The 24,195-nt window shown below is 37.0% G+C and overlaps 1 protein-coding gene across 1 annotated transcript; it reads right to left on the bottom strand.

Moving 5' to 3' along the window:
• Positions 1–1,297: 1,297 nt before the first annotated feature.
• Positions 1,298–6,873, bottom strand: irx6a (iroquois homeobox 6a). Its single transcript, XM_041221472.1, has 7 exons — positions 6,257–6,873; positions 5,110–5,364; positions 4,462–4,571; positions 3,684–3,994; positions 2,688–3,314; positions 2,197–2,307; positions 1,298–1,739 (listed from the first exon to the last, which is right to left on the bottom strand). Exons 1-6 carry the CDS (start codon positions 6,320–6,322, stop codon positions 2,198–2,200), a joined length of 1,479 nt encoding a protein of 492 aa, XP_041077406.1. The 5' UTR covers positions 6,323–6,873; the 3' UTR covers positions 1,298–1,739; position 2,197.
• Positions 6,874–24,195: the final 17,322 nt, after the last annotated feature.

Genomic DNA, 24,195 nt, shown 5'->3' with positions numbered 1-24,195 from the left:
AGCAAAATAAAACAGAGACAACACAGCGGTAAATGTAAAGACCTTCAGCCAGTCAACCTGGTGTTTAATACTTGTTTGTAGGACACCGCCGGGATGTATAGAGTGGTGGTGTTAAGATCTGTTAGGTCATTAAATGCACTCTCTTCTTTTCCACTTACATTTAATATTGAGTTATTTGATTTCTAACAAAATAGTCGCGTTATAATACAAGACAAGTTATAATACCTGTAGGCTATAATTTTCTTGTAAACCCATTGTTCCCCACACTGTATAGCAACGTGTGTTTTCTATGATGATGTGTACAAAATGCATACCTATCTCTGGTTACCTTTACCGTATGCATTTGAAACAGTTAGTTTCAACTCTGTAAAACAAAAAAACAAAAAAGAGTTTAAGAATTAAACAAAATCTTTATATGCAACAGATTTAAAAATACATCTTAATCTTTATTTTAATGTCTGAGGATGTACTTCAGACGCACACAAACAAGCAGTGGCACTGGAACAATTTATGAAGTGGGGTTGCTGAAAGCCATTGAACAAAACTGTGATGGAAGCCATGCAAAGCCAGGGGTGCACCCCCAGCACCCCTGGTTCCAGCGCTCCTGCAAACAAGTTACCAAAACTATGTGACGTGTCTTTGCAGTGCACAGTAAAAAAAAATAAAACAAGACGTTTTTAAAATGTGTTGCTGGAGTTTGTGTTTATTTTTCATGCTTTTGGTTTAGTGCATAGTGATAAAAGCTGGCATTTCTTTTTTTAAAAACAAATAATGAAAGATCTATTGACCGACCACACAACGTGGACCCAAATGAAGCCGGGGGGGGTTGTTGGTTTGATCTATAGATGACCCCGTAGTTTCCACAATTATTAAATTATTGCAATGGCTCCCCAACAGATCCAACAAAGACGAATTCATCCCGCGATCCTGCCTCGTTTGTTAGTCTCAGCAGTATGAAAGCGTTTGATGCCACTTCTCATTAAATAAAAACAATGTGGAACCGTTGTCCCCTTTCTTTTCTGCCTTGTAAAGTTCATTAATGTGCTTGACTGAATTATGTACCAACAATGTTCCTTTTTGGAGAGACGAGTAAAGCTGATGAACTTTGATCAACTTTACTGTAAATCCGCTATCTGAACATTAAACAGGCAATCATCACTCGGAAAACAAGTTTTTTTTCAATGTTTTATTTATTTATTTTTGAATTCTATAAAATATGTTATTTTACACGACCAAGAGACTCCCTTTGCAAAGTCGCATAATCGACACATTATTGTAACACACGCCCCCCCCCATTGCATACACATAAGAAAAAACACAAAATGTTCAAATACAAATCAAACATCAACTACAAGTTCAAATTCTGACACACACAATAACACATTAAAACACTGATATTTAACATAACAATTCAAATGACCACATGGGGTGGAAGACGTTGATTTACAACAGAAAACAAAGTGTTAACTAACTACAGTTACTATACAGTGCATAAATAAGTATCTAGTTTTAGTTGCTATCCCATTGCATCCTCCTCTTCATATACACCTCCTGACAGTCAATACCATAAAACTAAATTGTGCAAACATGCCAGGGCTGCACGGAGCTCCCGGGGTGTTTATGGGCAATTCATTTAGTAGTTCCGGACTTCATCTCTCGGCATCTCTCAGTAGATCATTAGTGCATAATTGAAGGCGTTACATACACTTTCCACCTTTTACTGCCCAGATCTCGACAACCTGATAAAAGAAGGTGATACAAAATAATGACTGATCTAAACCGATAAAAGACATACAAAGATTATATATATATATATATATATATATATATATATTATATATATATATATATATATAATATATATATATATATATATATATAATTATATATATAGATCTTATATTATATATATATACTATATCTGGATTAAGAGCAAGACTCTCTCCTACGTCCTCTACATACACAGACTGTAGAAACTGTATAATTGGAAGCAATACACTGTATAATCGGTACAGGGCTGAATACAGATGAATTGAGTGCTATAGCAAAGAGGATAGGGCTGCTGTGCTGCTCATACTGGTAGCCTATACGGCAGGTTTTCTATGGGTGTTTTTTAGAGTCTGTGCCGTAGTGATTGATTAGGTGAATTAAATATAACCACAGTGCTACGAGTACACGTCAGCAGTTCTCACCTACCTCACCTCTTCAGCACAGACCTGAATGCAGTTATTTTGTCGTCCTGTTGTATTAGACACTCTTCACGGAGTTCTGTGGGTCCTTGGTCAGATTTCACATTTTGTGAAAAACCTGGACACGTAATTTGATATTAGTTTTAAATATTCAAATTAATACGTTTGGTTCCAATCAGATCATAAAGTACTCAAATGTAACACCATATAGACTTATAGTTGTGCATAGTTTTATAAAGAAGTTGGCTTAACTTTTTTTTTTGTTTTAAATATACAAACGTCCACACAGAGGGGATAAATGGATAGGTATAAGTAAATACATAAATGAATAAACAAATGCATAAATAAATAAACAAATACATAAATAAATAAACAGGATAATACTAGTTATAATGTGATGAAAAACAAATAAACAAAACAATAGTGTGTGTCATATTTGAATACTGTGTAATTATGGGCCAAAGCTGTTAAAGGCGGTCCTTTTCGTCACTAACGTACCTTCCATTCCTGACGAATATTGGCACGTATCGGACAACACGGGATAGGAAGAACAATGCAACTGGAGAGACTCCTGGTTAAAGATGGAAGTTCTATAAACCTTGTTAGACTGTGGGAGGGCCTCGAAAGCATGCCCGTTGGTAGACCGGCTCCTTGCTTCTTGCTGTACCCTTAGTTCGCTACAATGTGCGCCACTAACCGTAGAATGCCTTTCCCGGAGCTGGCAGTTTGCATTTACAGTCCTTTCTTCACTGTTATGAGTTCCCAAAATAACACCGCCGGCTGCAGTACGCGCTAAAGACCAAATTCTGTTTTTTTTTGATGTTTCATAATGATGAGGAACAACGCCATTGTTTGGTGCTATGGTTGACATTTTAGTTATTGCGTTTTCTAAAACACCCGGCGCCATAGACGACTCGTTCTTATTGCATGCAAACGCATGGAAATGATTGCGCGTAATTGTCAAGTTGCAGTCATTTTTCTGTGGCTCCGCCGTCATGTCTCGCTGGAGGCTCTGGTCTTGGTGAGGTATTTTCTCACAGTCGCTGTCCAGCTTTGAGCATTCCTCATCGTCTGTGTCATCCAGATCACTCAGCCTCGAATCACTCTCTTTACATTCTTTCGAATCTGGAGAATAGAAGTAATGACATACATTATTAATATCCGTTCTAATTGCACATTGTCAATATTTCAAAGGTTTCATAGGCCCAATGTACCTATAATTGCAATATAATCAGCAATGCAATAATAATAATAATAATAATAATAATAATAATAATAATAATAATAATAATAATAATAATCAGTATACACATATCATTTCATGCTTCAAGTTGCATTCACCCAAAAGTCCTAGTTAGGAAATTCAACAAATGTGGTCAATGCGTTTCCACCACCACCTGCAAATAGGGTATAATATTATTGAAAAATGAAAACTGGGAAAACTTCATTTGATAGCAGCAATCAAAAAATATGTGAAATCAATGAATCCCATACTTTTATCTAATCTTTCCAGGTTACAGTCATCCCTGTCTTCCTTTTCAAGGTCATCTTTCCTTTCGTCTCCAGGTTTGTTTTTTGGGGACCAGGTCATTTTGTTTTCCTTTTTCAGCCTCCTCCTGGCGTTGGCGAACCAGGTGGACACTTGTGTCAGGGTCATTTTGGTGATGATGGCCAGCATGATCTTCTCCCCTTTGGTGGGGTAAGGGTTTTTCTTGTGCTCGTACAGCCACGTTTTGAGTGTGCTAGTGGTTTCCCGAGTGGCGTTTTTGCGCCTGGCTGAACCATTAAAATCAATGGTGCTATATCTAAGAGTAAATAAATACATACATAAGAAAATAAACTGGTTATTACCGTGCAAGGCTATTAATCAAAACAGACTGCTGGACGTGTATGCGATGCATAATTTTACAATGATTATTGTGATATTGTTTTTTTTTAGAGTGTTCCAAAAGGTAGTCATATAACTTATTATTACGTCATAAGGCATATTGTTCATACATAGTATCTATATCTATATATATATATATATATATATATATATATATATATATATATATATATATATATATATATATATATATATATATTAGCTCAAAGAGCCAGCTGCCCAACGTTTCGATATGCTGTACATATCTTTCTCATATTATATTATATATAATACAAACTTTTCAATTGAAACGAAATACCGACCCTGTAACACCAGCACTGTACTTAAATCCTGCAACTGCAGTTACACGAGAGTATTGACCTTAGTCAACTCAAAGGCGTTTACCTGTCGTACTGATACTGCCCCAGGGAGTGGTCGTAGGGGTAATAGGCAGCAGATTGCGCAATCCCCGAATGCAAACTTCCAGTGCCGTCCTTAATGTCGTACTGAGGGTTCTAGAACAGCAATGATTCAAATCAGATGTGGCATCAGCGAAATAAAATACTATTCTCTCAAAAGACTGCCAGAATCATTAGTACTGTCAACACTGAGTGAAATCGTTTTTAGTTTAATAAAAGTCATTGTTATTTATTTCTTACCATCAGGTCTTCTGAACACAAAACAACGTTTCCATTGGTGTTGAAAACTACTATTTGTATAATTATACTATAGTACTAAGTATTATATGATTATGATGGTTTGCATAATTACTAATTCTACTGAATGTATTATTGCATAAGTCAAAATTACATTAGCCTACATTACACCACACAATATAACAACAATGCTTTATTATAAATCCAGCACAACATTTTTTTTTTTTCAAATTGGACTTTAAGAGAACACAATATTTTGCCACCATACATATTTATGAAAGTACAGTGCGCTATTTTAAAACATCCACATTGCGCTTATACAAATCAATACAACTTTTAGCGTGCTTTTGCTGGTTTGAAATCCAAAGTGTATAACGCGTGTAAATGCTGTACTCACCAGTGCTGAGTAGAGAGTGGATGGGTCGGTGCTATAGGGGAAATAGTTAGCATAGTTCTGGCTGGCTGCTGCATAGGGAGAGCCGTACATGCCCAGAGCTGCGTTGAGCTCCGTTCGAGTGCTAGCCAGCAATCTGTTCTCGTAAGACGGGCAACACAAAGCTGCTGCAGCGTGGGCTGTACCAGAAGAGCCATCGGGCAGAGACCTGCAGGCTGAATCACAGCAAGTCGTGCTGGGGTTTGCAGACCTAAAAAACTGCATGAAGAGAATTGTAAACACGATTATGATTAACAGAGATAGAGGGAGAACAAAAAAGAAATAACGTAATACATATTTACATAGAGGCAATAGATATTTTTATTAATGAATCTGAGTGCACCGTTTTAAGACTGTTAATTTCCAACTTTGAAAACTGATACTTTAAAATAACATTGTGTTCTGCTAAAAAAACCCATTTAAATACAATAATAAATAATAAGACGAGCAAATATAGTAACTGAAGGACAATTATGAGGTACCGGTATTTATATCATTACACCGTTCCATATGGCCACGGACTCCCATACAAGTGCTATGGTGAGGAGTGACGACGGACCTGAAGTAGAACGGATATCAATTTTTATAGTGAAATGGACTAGACGGACTGTTTGTTGTGATTGTGGACATAGCCCTGCAGTAAACGCTTTCTTATATATTTTTTTGTTTCGTAACTTTGTTATCAAAGCTTTATATATATGATATATATATATATATTTATATATTATATATTATAATAATATGTATATATTATATATATATACATAATACATTTTTAAATTTACTTACATTTGTAAATTTAAAGTCTGCTTAATAAAACGAGTACAAAATACATTTTAAAAATGGTAAGAATGTAGAAATGGAACGAAAACGACAAGCTTTGAATCTCACGCTTTATAATAAGTAAAATAAATCCGAGAGCACCGAGTTTTGATATATTTGCAGACAGCATATTAGTTATGACATAATACAATTTCCCTGACTCGTGTATGCCGACCGACTTGTCTAAGTTATACTTGATAATAAAACTGTTTATCTCAAATGAGAACTCTGCATGGCATGAACTTGAGCTAAGAAGACCTAATGGAAGGTAAATGTTTCCCATCCTTACCTGCGAACTGCTGTTGTAAGGATATCCAAACTGAGAGAAGGACATTGCTGCTCCTTTTGTTAACATCGGCAATATATTTTTTTTTCCTGCTGGTCGATTGTAACCAAAATGTACTTCAAATGCACCTTCGCGCACACATTCCCACGTTTGGCCTTTTACTCAATAATAAATGATTGCACTTAGAAATGACTGACATCTAGCATGCACTTCAGTGCTTTATGGAGTTTTTTTTTGATCAGCAGAAGGAAAATGAAATACAAAAAAACCCTACATATTATGCTTTTAGCAGAGGAGGGTTAAAAGCAAAACGTAAGTCTTGCAAGATATAGTCTCGGCTTGTATTATTTTCTGCTCTATAGTTCTTTTGCATTCATCCATGGAACAGTATCAGCGTGACGTCATAGTAATCCCGAAACGACGGGACAGCAAGGATATAATAATGTCTTTGCCAATCATATCTAACATCACATTTTCTTAGGTGCATGTATTCTCCACGCTTCTGTCATACTGTTTCAATGCTGTGCTACATTACAGGACAAAAGCAGGCAGCTCCAAGGGTTTTGTAGATGCTCTTGTTTAACGTTGTTATAATTATAAATTGAGATGGGCTGTATAGAAGGGAGGGGGTCATTAAATTCATTGTTATTTACAAAAGAGATACTTTTGAATCTGGCTGTTGAATAAAATGCACACCAAGACTTAAATGCAGTCTATTTGTGCATATATGTCCAGATAATTATCAATTATACATATTATGTGCTTTTTGTATACCCCAATGAAAATGTTTATGTTTGAAGTGTGTTTAAGTGCGATAATAATCAAAACTCCCCGGGGGGTCGGGGTTGTGAAATAATGTGACCCCCCCCCTCCTCTGACTCCTCTATCCCGTCCGCTCTGTGGCAAAGGGGCCAGCCTCAAATTCATGATGATGATGTTTCAATTTTTCTCTATTAGAGACCGGAACGTTCCCAACAGAAATTAATGTGAAGGCTTTGACAGGTCAATGGAGGGGTGATTGATGGGTGCCTTGAGACCAGCGTGGCCATTACGAGCAATGCGTAATTGCATCAATTAACAAATGGATATGCCCTTGTTTGACCAACCAGTTACACGCTGAAGATTTGCCTTTGAGGTGAAACGAGGAAAAAACCGATTGCAAGAAGCCATCCGTTCTGTTCTAATTATAAATCAGGAGAAGAAATCGTTGAGAATCGTGTTTCAATTAAGCTATTCTGCACAGATAGGCCACGCAACACCTTTAAAAAATGTTACTGTTATTTTAGTCTTTACTGATGGATGTGTGTGTGTGTGTGTGTGTGTGTGTGTGTGTGTGTGTTCGTGTTCTAGTCTATTTTGCTCTGTAATATCACTGTTTCGATTTTCAGATTTTAATCCTGATTCTAGTAGTTACATTTTAACAAGTTCAGTTTACATATTTACCGCTTACAGTTTCTTTGCGGGCATATTGCAACTTTTTGTAACGACGCTTTCGATCTTCCAAAAACGACATTAATAATATAAGCATGCCACCTTTATTAAGATTGTGATATATTAAATAACCAAATTCATTTAATTTAATCATGTGGCAAAACAAAAGTGCACTATTATTTATTTATTTATTTATTGGATAGAATGCACTTAGACAAGGCACAGGGTAAATCTAGATGCAGGTGGTCATTAAATGCGATAAAATTTAAAATAAATAAATAATAATAAAAAAAAAAAAAAAAAAAAAAAAAAAAAAAAACAGTGGAAAACTGTATTTGATTTCCTTTCAGTTCCTGATGAAAACTGTGATAACTCCACAGCGATCTTTATGCTATTGCACGAGTCCTCTTCAAGGGGCGCTAGAGCGCTGCGTGAAAGGAACAAATCACATAGTTTGATAAAAAAAAAAAAAAAAAAAAAAAAAAGATTAAAATCATACAACTATGTAGCCTCGTGTTACTTATTTAAAACTATGTCAATAGTAAGTAAACTTCTGGGTTTATTTCACTTGCATGTTGACTGGTGTAGCTACACAGTCACAGCAGTACAAATACTCAAAGCCATACACTTGATAAACTACTTGCAATATAACCAACGCGAGCATAGCCGATCTCTGAGTAATCCAATTGTACACAGGGACTGTCCTATGAATAAACACGTTGCTGTTTATTGACTGCGTCTGCCTGATCCATAGACAATATGAGCAGGATTTCAATAAACCAGGCATATCAAATACTATCTGGAGTATCTCGCAGCTGAATGCATTTTCACAGCGAATAGATGCGTCCAAAAACCGCTTGCAGAATACTCCGTGGAACTATTTCTAGAAAAACAATGGAAGGCAGGTTTAGAGCAAACATTTTCTCTTTGGGGTTTTGCATAATGTCCTAAGTTTATCAAATAAATATACTTTTTTCCCCCAGATTGCTTTGAGATGTGTCTGTATCAGGGACTATATAAAATATTTCCGGTCATAATCAACACATACATGCATTCATGCATAGATAAGTGCAGCCGTCCTATAGGTAAATACATTACCGACCCCTTCAAACAGATAATCTGAACTAAAGACAGCAAGAGCTGGCGTTAATGTAAATATTGCATGCTAGTTCTTTGCCAATGTAAATTAAAGACTATTGATATGTAAGTGCGAAGCAAAATGGAAACCTTTAACGTATGATTATGACTATACATTAATTTTTATTTTTATTTATGACTTTTTTTTTACATTACAAATGACTTGAAGCTAATATGGAGAGATTTATTAAACAAAGCTACATTGTTTCTTTTTCATTTTTGACAAGTGACAAAGTTAAACCAAGGTTAATATAGTTGGAATGGAGTATTTCTAAAGACATGTTTCTGAATCTTTCTATCTTTCTTCTGTGTTAACGGTATAGCTGTATAGCAGACAAGACCACGCATGAGTGCCTAACTACATCTGGACAGACTAATGCATTATTTATACACAGCAGTCACTATGGATGAAACTCAATACATCTCAAATGAACACTAATTGTTTTGACTAACCTAACTGAACTATTTGTAGGTTCTTCCTGCTGGTTGATATTGTGTATGCTGTGTATGATTCTTATTAAATATAGTAGCTCTTCATTAAAGAGACTCACACCAAATGCTGCATTTTAATGAGAAAACATTCCAGCAACTGTAAATGTCTCCTAAACCAAGTCTATCTATCTATCTATCTATCTATCTATCTATCTATCTATCTATCTATCTATCTATCTATCTAGACATGTATCAAATTATTTTTGACACATTAAATAATCCTTTAGTTTCAAACATGCATGTGTTGTGCCTCAGGAATGTGGGGTCTTAAAACAGACAAATACCACACATGCAATATTTTATTTTCTATTCAACCTAGTTCTTATTAGTTCTGAGTTCTGTTGTTCTTTCTCATGCCTAAGTGAGTATTTACTCTTTTACAGCATTTACAAATCTCAAGCCATTGATTTCGCAACATTACAAGGTGCAGCACTTACTTAATGCTTAGTTAGTTTGACCAATTAAGATGCAGTTGCTCCAGTGATGGATTCTATTCCTGGAAAGCATGACTACAATCCAGCATTAATACAGTCCAGCATTAATACAGTCCAGCATTAATACAGTCCAGCATTAATACAGTCCAGCATTAATACAATCCAGCATTAATACAATCCAGCATTAATACAGTCCAGCATGAATACAATCCAGCATGAATACAATCCAGCATGAATACAATCCAGCATTAATACAGTCCAGCATTAATACAGTCCAGCATTAATACAGTCCAGCATTAATACAATCCAGCATTAATACAGTCCAGCATTAATACAATCCAGCATTAATACAGTCCAGCATTAATACAGTCCAGCATTAATACAGTCCAGCATTAATACAGTCCAGCATGAATACAATCCAGCATTAATACAGTCCAGCATTAATACAGTCCAGCATTAATACAGTCCAGCATGAATACAATCCAGCATTAATACAGTCCAGCATTAATACAGTCCAGCATGAATACAATCCAGCATTAATACAGTCCAGCATTAATACAATCCAGCATTAATACAGTCCAGCATTAATACAATCCAGCATTAATACAGTCCAGCATTAATACAATCCAGCATGAATACAATCCAGCATTAATACAATCCAGCATGAATACAATCCAGCATTAATACAATCCAGCATTAATACAGTCCAGCATGAATACAATCCAGCATGAATACAATCCAGCATTAATACAATCCAGCATTAATACAATCCAGCATTAATACAATCCAGCATGAATACAATCCAGCATGAATACAATCCAACATGAAAACAATCTAGCATGAAAACAATCTAGCATGAATACAATCCAGCATGAATACAATCCAGCATGCATACAATCCAGCACGAATACAATCCAGCATGAATACAATCCAGCACGAATGCAACCCAATACGAATACAATCCAGCATGAATACAACCCAGCACGAATACAATCTAACATGAATACAACCTAGCACGAATACAACCCAGCACAAATACTATCCAACATCAATACAATCCAGCACGAATACAATCCAGCACAAATACAACCCAGCACGAATACAATCCAGCACAAATACAATCCAGCACGAATACAATCCAGAACAAATACAATCCAGCACGAATACAATCCAGAACAAATACAATCCAGCATGAATCCAACATGAAAACAATCCAGCATGAGTACAATCCAGCACTGGAGCAACTGAACTCTGTACCACACTGAATGATTGCAAACATAATAAAGGGTAAAGATTAGCTAGAAATATCAGTTTTGTAAAAAAAATAGTTAGTAAAATTATGTTCGTACAGCAAGTAAATTTCTCACTATTAGACACCCAAAAGTTATATTTATTAATCTATAATTGCAAATAATATTTAAGGAGTAAGACACAATCATCCCATCATACTTCTGTCTGGCCTGAATGCCAATTAAAAGCAAGCAATTTATAAGTGTACTCCAAGTTCTCCTTTAATGCCATTCCCTGTCTGAAAAGTTCAAAGTGGGCGTCTTACAATTTATCATGACAATTGCAATGTATTTTATGAGCACATAAATACATATGTCAGTTTATGCAGTGTTTCTTTCATGTTTCACTAAAATGTATTTGAATTATTTACGCTGCAAGTACAGCAGTGACATAAACACCAGCGATTTAAAACCCCTATAAACCACTCACATCATAGAACCAGAGGCAACAAAACCTACAAGCACTTTCAAATACATGTTCTTGTTTAGGGGTTTGCACCTTTTCTCTTAATGGTTAGACTGGTATTAATCAAACTTAAGAGGCTGTAACTTTTCAGGTTTAGTTGGTCATTAAATGTCTTGAAAACACGCCTGTACAATGCAGAAGTTTGAGCAGCAAATCTGAGAAAATAGCAATCCAAATATAAATGAAACGCGTATCTGCTTAGTTTGCAGTGTTTTTGTTGACGACATGTGTAGATTCATTTAGTAGACTGGAAAATACAGAATGTATCCCACTACTTCTGTCTCTTTAAACTGCTGGACCATATATGAATGGAATTGATCTAAAAAAAAACCACACACACATCTGGGCTAGGCAAAGACTAAAACAAACCCCATGACATTGCAAGGAAGATACCAAGGCTATAGAATGTCACCAGGATATGGCAAAAAACACTAGGCACACGTCCTCTACTTGGAGGGGGTAGCTGGCACTGTGGTTTACTCTAATACTATACACTGTAAACCCTGAGAAGTCAAGTTTACTCAAAACAATGGAGTAAACTCATTGTGTTAATATGATAAAGTTTAGCTACTCATTTAGTTTTTGTTAGGACAACTTTCTCTGGGGCTGCCTAAACTCATCACATGTATATTCATGCAACTTAATCCATCTGAGTTAGATTTACTTTTTAATAGTCGTTAGTTTGAACATTGTTATTTAATTTAAGCAATAAAAAATTAGCTGAGGCAACAGAATGTGCAATCAACAAACTATTTTATTAGCTGCCAGTGCAGCACTTCTGCTTACAAGCTTATGGCAGCATTTACAAGTGCTGGAACCAGGCAGAGGCAGAGATGTAGACAGAGGGAGAAGGGAAGGAGGTCACATCCACAGACTGGCCACTGAACAGGTGGCAGCCACACACAACACAAGGAGAACACATGTAAGGGAGCAGGCAGGGGTACAAGAGACAAGCAAACACAACACGCTTGTGCAACCACACATACACAAAACAGCAACACAATAAACAACAAACAATTCCAAAAATAAATTGTACAAGTCCTGCAAGGGCTGATGGGAATCTACTCCGCTGATTCTACTTAAATCTTTTACGTTTGAACAACTAAAGTAAATTTGCATGTTCAACTAACTTAAAATGGATGTTATGAATAAAATTTGAATTTTTAAGTTAATGTAACTTTCAAGCCGAACCGGACAGAACTCACAAAACTTTTCTCAAACTACTTTGTTTAATGGCGACATTAGGAAAACCGTGCAGCATTGAATACATTGCATTCTCCTACTGTAGGCAATCAAGAAATGTATTCATTAAATTAGCTCCCCCAGTGCTTTCTTCCACAGCAATTTGTAAGAATCTAATACATGACATATTAAAAACTGGAGCAACACGTCAATTGCTGCCATCTTTAAATATGCCTTGCAGGATATTATAAACACCTGGTTCACACGCCATATAAACTACCGTAAAAAACAGTGTATAAGTCGCACCGGTGTTTAAGCCCCCCTCCACCCCTATTTGAGAAAACAATTTCTGGAAAAAGCCTATAGGTCACACCGGTGTATAAGTCACTCCCCCCTTTTTAGGACCCCCTAAAATACCTAGAAAATAGAGTTATACTAAGGGCACTTGAAAACTGCATTGTGAACACAAACAAAATCAATCCTGAAAAAAATGGAAAAGGACCAAAACAAACAAACTTTAGCTGGCGTCCAAACGAACTTGGCCCCTTTGCTCACAGATAAGTTTGAACAGCAAGCACGTTGATACAAAGTTTGAAATGAAATGCTCCAGATGGAGTCAGTTTGAAATGGACTCAGTGTGACTACAGCTAGAGTGCATTGTAATAATGAGGGTAAGCAGGGCTAAGATTCACTGTATTTTCATGAATATGTTAGCCTTCTCCTATAACGCATCGCTTATAATAATTTAAATATTTGTTTACTATACTAGAGTGTCAAATGCCCTGGGGTTGGATTTGTATAAACACTTTGCGTATCCCACTTAGAAGCAGTATCGGCTCACTAACGGTAAAATGAACACTGCATTATGACCCTGTTATTAAAGCAAAAGTTTGTCTAATTCAACACTGAAAAAAAACAAACTGTCGAATTAATAAGTAATTAGAGAAGGCGCAACCAACAAGAAATAATAAAATCCAATAATTAAGAGAGCTAATTTGTGTTTGTAAGTCATGCCTTGGAGGTAAAGCAGGGAGTACTCCCTGAGCTTCCTATTCTTAGTCTTGCCTGACATACCTTGAGGCAGCACTTCTGGTCCCTAGCTGCACATCCATTGTAGTTTCAGCGAAGAAGGAACTCAAACATGGCATTTCTTTACACTAAGCTAACTAGACAGTACAGAATTATAAAAAAAAAAAAAAAAAAAAAAAACCTTTAAAAAACTTTATTGCCGCTTTATAGCTCATTTTATGCACTGAAGCTCTGCAAGGCAGGCTATACTGTAAACCTCTGTATAAATGAGGCCTTGTGTTTAATGGTCATTGAAAGTTTGAATTTAAGCTGCTCTCAATCTAATTGCTGGGCAGACTGCAAACTGGAGATAATTCTGTACCATGCTGAAGATAATTCTGTGCCATGCTGAAGATAATTCTGATTTCCATTGCATGAGAGTAGATGTTAAAACTTCATGCTGATTTGAACTTGGCTCTTGCCAAGATAAGCACCAACTAAGACATAGCTTTACAGTAAACTAATGTGATCCATCTGCATCTCCATCCATTTGCATTGCTTTCCATTTGATGATGTAGATATCCTTCTGCCTGGTGTTGATTGCTGAAGTGTAATGCTGGCTCCAAGGATCAGCTTATTTTGCCTCCCCAGCGCATCAGCACACACAACGGCTGTACCATGCTGAAGATAATTCTGTACCATGCTGAAGATAATTCTGCACCATGCTGAAGATAATTCTGCACCATGCCGAAAATAATTCTGCACCATGCCGAAGATAATTCTGTACCATGCTGAAGATAATTCTGTACCATGCTGAAGATAATTCTGTACCATGCTGAAGATAATTCTGCACCATGCCGAAGATAATTCTGTACCATGCTGAAGATAATTCTGCACCATGCCGAAGATAATTCTGTACCATGCTGAAGATAATTCTGCACCATGCTGAAGATAATTCTGCACCATGCTGAAGATAATTCTGTACCATGCTGAAGATAATTCTGCACCATGCCGAAGATAATTCTGTACCATGCTGAAGATAATTCTGTACCATGCTGAAGATAATTCTGTACCATGCTGAAGTTTGACCAGCCATTTGATTAAAGAGCATATCATATTGCATGACAGTATCATAGTCCTGAACTAGTAGTTATGTTGTTTAGAACAGTACATTTGTTATGAAGGACAAACAGAAAAAAAAAACTGTATTTAGCTGCAACAGAAGCTAGCGAACAAAAATATGTAGCAGAATTTGCTAAACATGCAGGTGCCACTAATAAAAGATGATTTTGCAGTGCATGATGGGACAGCATACAGCACACTGCCCTTGAACAAGGCTGTCCCGGTACTGTGCTAAATGTCCCCAAAATCCTTCAGTGCTTTTATGTAAGAGAGAGCTGAAAATAGTCTCAAGGTATTGACTGTCAAACACTCAAGCACTTAGATATGACAGGAGTACTTAGGCTGCAGAAGAAGTGTTTGTGAGCTCTGCAGGACAAGTGTGAGGAGAGCAGCTCCAGTATGACCTCCACACTCACAGACAGTATTTCAGTGTTACAGTCGCGCTGATGAATGATAAGTAGAGGAGCACAATCAGGACTTTGAAAGGATAAATCGGTGCAGCTCTCTGCAGTGCTTGAAGGCTGTCTGTATCAAATCAGAGATGTTCCTTTAGGGTTTCATTCTTTAATGAATTTCACAAAATGGTGGCTGTTTTCTTTTATTATTATTATTATTATTATTATTATTATTATTATTATTATTTCTTCATAAAATAGATCAGGGCTTTTAGGAAGTAATAAAAATAATATTAAAAATCTCTGCTACTTTTGAAATAAGCAATCTCATTATTCACGATTGATATATTCCTATCTGTATAAGAGCCAAAGTTATTACATAAATGTTCATTCTTGCTGATGTACTGCAAGAAAGGGTTTTGGTTAAATATCATAAAAGTGACAGAAAGTAGTAAACATTTTAATAAAATGCTCATTTTAAAGTCTGTATATTTCAGTATTACTAACATTGCATATTGTTCTGCAAGCCAGTAATCAGAGGATAATGATGCGTGATGTATCAGAGAATGCTCTATGGGTTCATACATTCGGCATGTCTTAAGTGACTCTTATAAAAGTCTGAAGAGAATTGCTAATGCTAAGAAAACCAAAGTATTTAAATGGTTCTAAATGTATCACTTCTCCGTCATGTTTACAGGTGCCACGTGCTACACTGTTCTGTAAGAAAGAAGAATAAATATAATCGCTTATATAAATTTACCATTTCTTCATTTTGGACACAAAGGGCTAAATTCTCAAAGCTATTTACTCCAAATTGTCTTCAGCACTTTTTTCATTAGAAAGGAACAACAGAGTACATAGCTTTGAGAATATATCAAGAGCAAATATCAACAGCTGAGGATTTGTAACATGTAGGTTGTTGTGGGTATCCAGCCAGCCATGGTTGATAATGATGTGCTGGTAATGTGTAATATGCTGTATCTGTAATGTGCGATGATGTTCTCTATAGGCCAGGCTGTGTGCCTCGGTGAACTCACTTCTCAGGTTACCCGGGCAGCCCACAGGCTCATTATCAGCCCTGTCTGTGGTGCAGAAGGGAAGAGGGCGTTACTTCCTAGCATCATCAACCCCCAGCTCTCTGTTTTCTTAAATCAGAGGATGTTTCTTCAGTGATGATGATGTCATAGACAAAACCACTCTTTTTGTTTATCAGGGCTGCACATCACCAGTTTCCAAAGCCAATCCAAGTAAAGCAGGTAATGCAATCCTTTTTGTACACACAGTAGATATAGGTTGTTAGAAACCCTGACAAAGGCAACTTCCGGTTATTAACAACATTTTCCCAGGAATCAATCCCATCCCATAGACTTTAATGTTAATGGAATTCTGATATTAGCAACTGCACGCCGTTTATTGACAGCTTTATTACTAGTTGCCAGCGCTGCAGAGCGCACTTGCATGATTTATCCACATGCTTCATGCAGCTTTTATAACACACTGACTTCGCAGCTGCGTATTTCTGGCAGATTGAGGCAGAATCGTAGCTTTGAAACTGGCTACGAAGCGGCATGTAAAATTGAGACGGATTTCCAGCGGGAGGTGGTACATTGTAAAAAGCAGACAGCGTTGGCCACTTTCTTATTTTGAGTGTGTTAAGTGTGTTCTGTAGAATTGATTGTAAGCACAACACATATTTTATATATTTGCTTTGCTCAGTAAGAACAGTTGTGGCTGTGTAATAATAAGCCTACTCCTTTATTGTTTTACACACGCGTGAAGTAAACAGTTCTATGTTTAGGAATTTCTCATGTTAATTTTTTCAATAACATTTAAAACATGTATGGCACTGCCATATTTGTATTTGTGCCAAAACTACAGTATTTATCATTGTTCCATATAAATACAATTGAAAACGAGGGCTTTTCGCTTATTGACAACTTTTGGTAAATGACAACTTTTTTGCTGGGAACCTAGGTTATTAATAAGAGACATCTACTGTGTGTGTGTGTGTGTGTGTGTGTGTGTGTGTGTGTGTGTGTGTGTGTGTGTGTGTGTGTGTGTGTGTGTGTGTGTGTGTGTGTGTGTGACTGTGTTTATATATATATATATATATATATATATATATATATATCCAAAAGAGTGGGTTTGGTGGTAATGGTAAAACATTATTTTTGTTGCACAAACAAATATAGGGCTTTGACTCACTACAATTGAGTTAGATTTACATATTCTATTATTTTCCTTGAGTCACAAATTAGAATACATGTTGATTTAATGCTCCCTTAATCTCTCAGGCCCAGATTTACCCTTGCTGCAAAGGATACCGCAGTCAAATGTGCAGCTTACAGTATGCATTTACTGTGCTATGGTTAACAAGGATTTTAACCATGCTTTACCATACTTACTGTATCTCACTGGTTCATCATGCTTGCCTGTGCTGTACTATGCTTTCATTATCATTTTACTTGATTTGCTATCCTTTGCTTTTCTTATATAGTATACCAAAAAGGGTATGGCTACAGCTTACACACTTCTCAGCTGTAGTGATATTCATTTTATAATTTAGAGAGTAGAAAATGATAAACAACCTGTCAAATAAACAAACAAAGAGAGCCACCAGTTAGTCCCCTTTATGAGGTCATCTCGTAAACTGAACCTTCATACCGAGGGCCATCTCATCACACAATAAGCAGTCGTGGTATTGAAAAAAACCACCAACGTGGTTTCCAGACAGCTATGTTGGACAGGAGGACAAAGTCCAGGTCTACATTAGGGATTATTATACCTTCAAAGTTTCTAGTCCATTCAGCAAATAGACCCAGAGATACAGCAGTACACCAAGCAACACAGCAGGTGTCAATCAAGCGACTCTCCTGGAAACCTTACTTTTTCCAAGCTCTTTCTTGTGTTGGTGATTGCTTTTGAATTTCCTTATTTCTGACACTTTTCTGCTTTTGCTGTAGTGATGCAGTGAACTGGTTCCTCATTTGTGAAGAGCAAGCAGGGTGGATAAATACATACCCTTCTGTAATACAAAAAAATAAAATGTTGTACTCCCAACTGTACAAGAAAATTCTTTGAGCTCTGATCAACAATGACGTACCCAATCCCTTGTAAAACACGTGCGTTAAACTAAATTACTGCATTTTTCCAGGACACTACGTTGGTTTTATTTCTTATGAAGATATCAGCATTCTGAAACCTAAAAATAAAATAACAACACATGAAGTGGAAATCTGTGAAGGCAGCAGAACGCACCTAGCCTGCCGCTCCAGTGTTCTTCTCCAATCCAAAGCGTGGAGATACAGAGATGTGTTTAAGATGACATAAAACAAGTACATCATTAAATAAATTAACAGGGAAGAGTCTGTAATCTCTGCTAAATTGGAAGAAGTGCTTCTGATGGACTCGTTCCTACTGTTTCCTGTGTAGGCTCTTCCAGAATTCGGACCATCTGTTCCTTGTTGTGGGTGGTTAAGTGAAAAGTGCTGCCAATACAAATAGCTCTGCTTGATGTTTGTTTGCATAAATTGTTTTGAAAGCTTCACAAGGAGTTTTTTAGGGATTACTAGCAGGGGTAGGAGCAGTGGAGAAGGACGAACAACAGCAAGTTACAAGTCTTTTATTCTTTATTATTCTACGGGCACAGAAGCGTGGTTTTAAGAGCATTTTTATCACAATGAGATTTCTATCTTTTCTTATGTAAAAAGATAAGGGTGCGATATGAGATGCGCATCACAAATATATATTTTGCATATATAGAATAAACTATATATTTACCATAGAAACTTCCCAGATATGGATGAGTGTAATAGCGTAAGCTTTTTTAAGCAGGGTACACAATTATCTCAATTAAGCTAGCTATATATGTAATATCAAAGGCATCAAGGATTGCTGCCAAAAAACCCAGATTGTGGCAAAAAACCCCAACAGCCTTTTCGTAGAGTTCATTTCAACTGAATGCAGAAAGCAGTCTTTGTTAGACATGAGGTTTACTGGGGAACCCTGATTCAAAGCACTCTTCCCAGGTTTTTCCAGACTGCAAACAATCAGAGTCATTCAATCCTGTAGCAGTTTCTGAACTGTACTCAGAGCTACTGGCTCAGATTAGCTCTGGTTAATTCAGAGGCCTTTACAGTAAATTGTGAACTTGATTCAAATACACACCAGTCTGCCAAGAGATGGAATGTGTACACTTCAGGTATTTCAACTGCCAAAAATCTACATTGAAGAAGAGAGGGAGATTTGTCTTGCTCTATTTCGGAAATGACAGCTCTGTGGTATTTGTTTTATATAGGGGACGCCTCCACTCCAAAGTAACCCTCAAACACATCTGCTATTTGGTCTGGAGGTATCACATTGTTTTTTTTTTCTCCAATACGTTTTGCTGTCTCTAAGCTCCCCCAGTGAACTAGGATGTACATTGACATGTCAACAGAAAACTGCATGGGGTAGGAATGCTAGCAGATATTTAGTCTATGCACGTCCGAGTGCTGCAGTGCCTGTGGTACTGTATAATATGTTGTGTTGTTTTAATTTCTATTGGTGGATGGGCTTAAATAGACCTAAGCAGAGAACATTTGAACATTTTGGCATTTTCAAAATGTTCTTTGTTTGTTTGTTTGTTTATACAATATTATACCACAGTAAACACTTCTTACTGCGGCTTTCCTAAATACATCTGTGCTGGAATTTAAGGCTTCAAACAAACAAACAAACAAACAAACAAACTCTGTCAACGTGGAGTGCATGTGCATGCTACAATGGTGACAGTGGGTTAATGAATAATAAATTACCAACAAAAATTAAGAAAAAAAAAAATACCAGTTGATCTGGGATTACTACACAGCACACATGTTGCTTGATTTTTGTTTTGCTTTTTCTTCCTCCCAAATTGACAACCGTACCTCATTGCTTTGCAGTGGTAATCCTTTGGTTGAAGCAAACCGACCTGGTTGCTTTCATCTCCAGATAACTCGTCTTGCAGGGCATAATTCAGAACAGGAGCTTATGCAGATTTACAAAGAGGCCTCTGAGCGTTACATTGCTCCGGCAGTTGAAGCACTTCTACTGATGACAGTTCACTTGTGGAGGCCTCTGTAATTCATTTGCTACACAGACACTAAAGGTCCTATGATGACCTGCTGGAAATGCAAGCCAGGTGCACCCAAACATACCCTTTGTATGTTTTACTTCATTTCAAACACTTCTCCTGGTGCTCAACTCAAAGCGCCTGTCAGTCACGTCACACTGCAGTATTTAATGAGATTGTATTACCGTGTTTGATGAAACCTTAAAATTCCTGTAGTCATCCTCAACTAATGGATTGAATCTGTACCTATTTACTATGAAAAGAGCATGTTTGCCGGATAACAGATAGGCTGCTTATGAATGTGATGTAAGGGAGCCACTCCTGCTTCCTGACCAGGTAATCACGTTGCTTGTACTGAACTTGTCTAATTGAAAACCTTTGTTAACATTTCAATCAAGCTTATTAAAATAAACATGCATGACCTGCAATTTGTAGTTTTAGAAGAAGTGTAATTAGATGATGTTCAATACAGAAGAATGAAGGAACATAAAATGATAAATAGACTCAATACCACAATCAGCTATGTGGTAAATGACATCACAAACACATTCATAGATTTAAATTTAAATACGTGAGTGTAGTTTCCATGGCAACAAAAGCTTGTAAGTACCTCCACTGTTTGTTTTTAGAAATATTTTCCCTGACAAAGGTATGTTAAACACACTGAAATGTTGGGAAGCTGTGGGCAGCTGGCTCTTTGAGCTAAAATATATATATACCGGTATATATATGTTTCATAGTCTTAAGAAGAAATTTGTAAAGCATGCAAAGTTGTTGTGTGTCTTTCTTCCCATCCCTACATACTGTAAAGGTCTCATGGGTAGAAATATTGCCAAGGGCCATGGAACCACATTATCACTAAGATTTGTTAAGGAAATATCATATGAATCATATATTGAGAGAGTGTGCTGTCTTCTGGCTGTTTTAACTGGTTCCACTTCCTTTGGAAAGACTGCTGGAGCCAAACTCGGTTGCCTTTTAAAGTAGGTGTTACAAGACTGGAAGTAGACTTTGAGATTCTTGCATGAAACATCAAAGCTCTTGTTAGTTTTAATATATAATAGAAGGTGAAATGATACCCCATTGGTTGCAGTACTTACTGGATATTGTAAACTAGCTCTGAACATTGCTGCAACTTGACCTCTGACCCCGGCTCATGAGGCCAATTACGACATCAAGTGTTCCAATGGATCCGAGTCTTTTTATCATTAGTGCTAATTTTCATGCTAAATGCCAGGTTATATGGACTTCCGGACTCTCTTGCTTTTTCTCTGTGTCTTGCAAAGTTTTCAAGTAGTCAAATCAAAATAATCGAGTCCTTATATTATCCTTGAAAACCGATACCATGTTTTGAGTAGTTTTATGTGCTCCTAAATGGCGCAAGAGGTCAGCTAGAACTAGTAGAGCATGCAAGGGCTTTAAATCTTAGCAAAGAGAGCATGCAAGTTTAATAATATATATATATATATATATATATATATATATATATATATATATATATATATATATATATATATATATATAGGTAGATAGATAGATAGATAGATAGATAGATCTCACACTGGACCAATAATATAGCTCATTGAGATAGATCTATTGATTAACAAATTAACAATAAGGTGACAATAGGTACAGTAACAATAAAATATGAATAATAATTATTATAATTAGTCAGTAAACTGCCCATCAAAACAAAACGAGACAGCTTTACCGTACTTTTAAACTAATTTCCATTAAAGAGCTTTGGAATTCTATAGCATTAAAGCATTGATATTGAAAGTGCACTGTCTTACTTTTAAAAACATTTTTACAAAGCAAACAAATGTGTGTCTGGTTAAAGGAAATTCTGATTCCATTGAATCACAGTCAGTGGCGTCTTTGCTGATGAAGGCAGTCTGTTGATCAGTGTGAGAATGTGTGCTATCAGTTGATATATCCAGGTTTCCTGGCTGAAACGCACAGTAATGGCTGGCGGGGCAGTGTCACACTCTCCAATTATGTCTCCCCTTTGCTGTGATCCAGATGATGGAAACAACAGATCATAAAGAACAAGAAATAAAGAAGGAAAAAAATGGTGACATTTAAAGTATACCAGACTTTTACAGCATCGGTTGACCTTAAAAGCCCTGTTGTTATCAAGCTTTTTTAGAACTTAAAGGGACTTAAAGGTTCCCATTGATTTTGTTATTTTCAAACTGAACACGTACAGCAGATGGTGGTAAAAACATGTAACTTACCCACATGCAAGCTATGACTCATCAGAGAGCCTGTCTTCATTTTGTATCTTTAATTGTTTGGTCCATACAAACCATGTGTTCAAGATCAGACAGACTCTACATAGTTTCCTCCTGCTTGTCAGTGTAACGTTTTTCTCTTAAAATACCTTCATTCAATGTAGAACGGCAGGCTGGTCTGTTTCTTTGCTGATCTGTCAGTTTCCTGAAGAACAAGAGTTTGAGCCCCGATACAGCAGTATATGCCAGAGGAGCACGCTATGCTTTTCATTAACACTTCAAGAAGCAGAGGAAGTTCTTAAGTTTTAAAGGGGTCAGAATTCCTGACCATGGTACCAAACAAAGAAAATAGTATCCCCTTGTTTCAGTTACTAAAACAGTGTGCGGATTTTAGGGAACTAAACCATTACCATGCTGCTTCAGTGTAAGGCCTCAAACATTAGGACGTTCCTAAAGTCTGCTGTTATTTGTCAAGTGGAAATGATATCAGCTGGTGAGTGGGTCTGTAGATGGTCATCTTGTCCCAAGTGGAAGTCAAGTTACGATATAAGCCATCTCTCTCTCTCTCTCTCTCTCTCTCTCTCTCTCTCTCTCTCTCTCTCTCTCTCCGGAAGGCAGCGGTCATATCTTTGAGAATGAGATTTCACAGCATGGGACAAACAAGATAGTGGAATTAAAGATACACTTCCTTTTGCTGTTCACACACTGTTTACCAGCGCCGGGCTTTATCTGAGCTTTCACCAGGAAATGTGGATATGCTCAGTTCAGATCAGAAACGTTAAGTAGAGATGACCTGGCATTAAATGGAAACTAGAGCCACTCACAGGATTTCTGACAAGTTGCTTTTTGTTCTTTCTTTCTTTATGTCTATAATTGAGTTGAATAGGGAAATTGCTTAAACTAGATGGTTTTGAAACTGTATATATATATATACACGCACACACACACACACACACACACACACACACACACACACACACAGTGATGATAGATAACAAAATGTTTTGTTTCCTGCATTTGTAGCATGGATCACATTTAGACAAACTCAATTATCTCAGCAGTGCTAGTCAGTGCTTTGGACTGCTTAATTCAATAATCATGGAGCTGGACTGGAAGAGCCACAAGTTGGAGGCTCCTGCCTTAACATGAGAAGCATGCCAGTTACACCCTACGCCCCCGTCTTATGGAAAGTCATATCAGGAGCAAAACCCATGTCAGTGTCGCTCAAACCTCTCTACATTATTATTATTATTATTGTTATTATTATTATTATTATTATTATTATTTTAATTTGTCTTTTATGGGCAGCTTCGCTCATCCTGAGCAATTACCTGGGGAGCCGCTAACAAGAGCCTCCAAGACCTGCAAAAGTAAAGTGAGAAGCAGAACCACCTCAATTCAAAGTTGTCAATGTTCAAAATAAAAGGGCGCCACCCCCCTGAGAGTGTGGAATGAAATACTGAATCCTGAATCCCACCCCCCCCTCCCCTCCCCATCTGACCTCTGCTTCCCGGAGAGAGAGATATCTCACGTCTGCTTTCCCTCACAGCTTTCCGAGCGAGGTCCCTGCTCATGGCTGTATGGGAATCCAATGATAAAACCTGCTTTCGTTTCTCACCCAGAAAAAAACAAACAAAACCCAGGAAAGAATGGTCCTGCT

Source organism: Polyodon spathula, chromosome 21 (assembly GCF_017654505.1).
Source record: "Polyodon spathula isolate WHYD16114869_AA chromosome 21, ASM1765450v1, whole genome shotgun sequence".
Taxonomy (NCBI): Eukaryota; Metazoa; Chordata; class Actinopteri; order Acipenseriformes; family Polyodontidae; genus Polyodon; species Polyodon spathula.
This window is presented reverse-complemented; position numbering and strand designations above follow the sequence as displayed.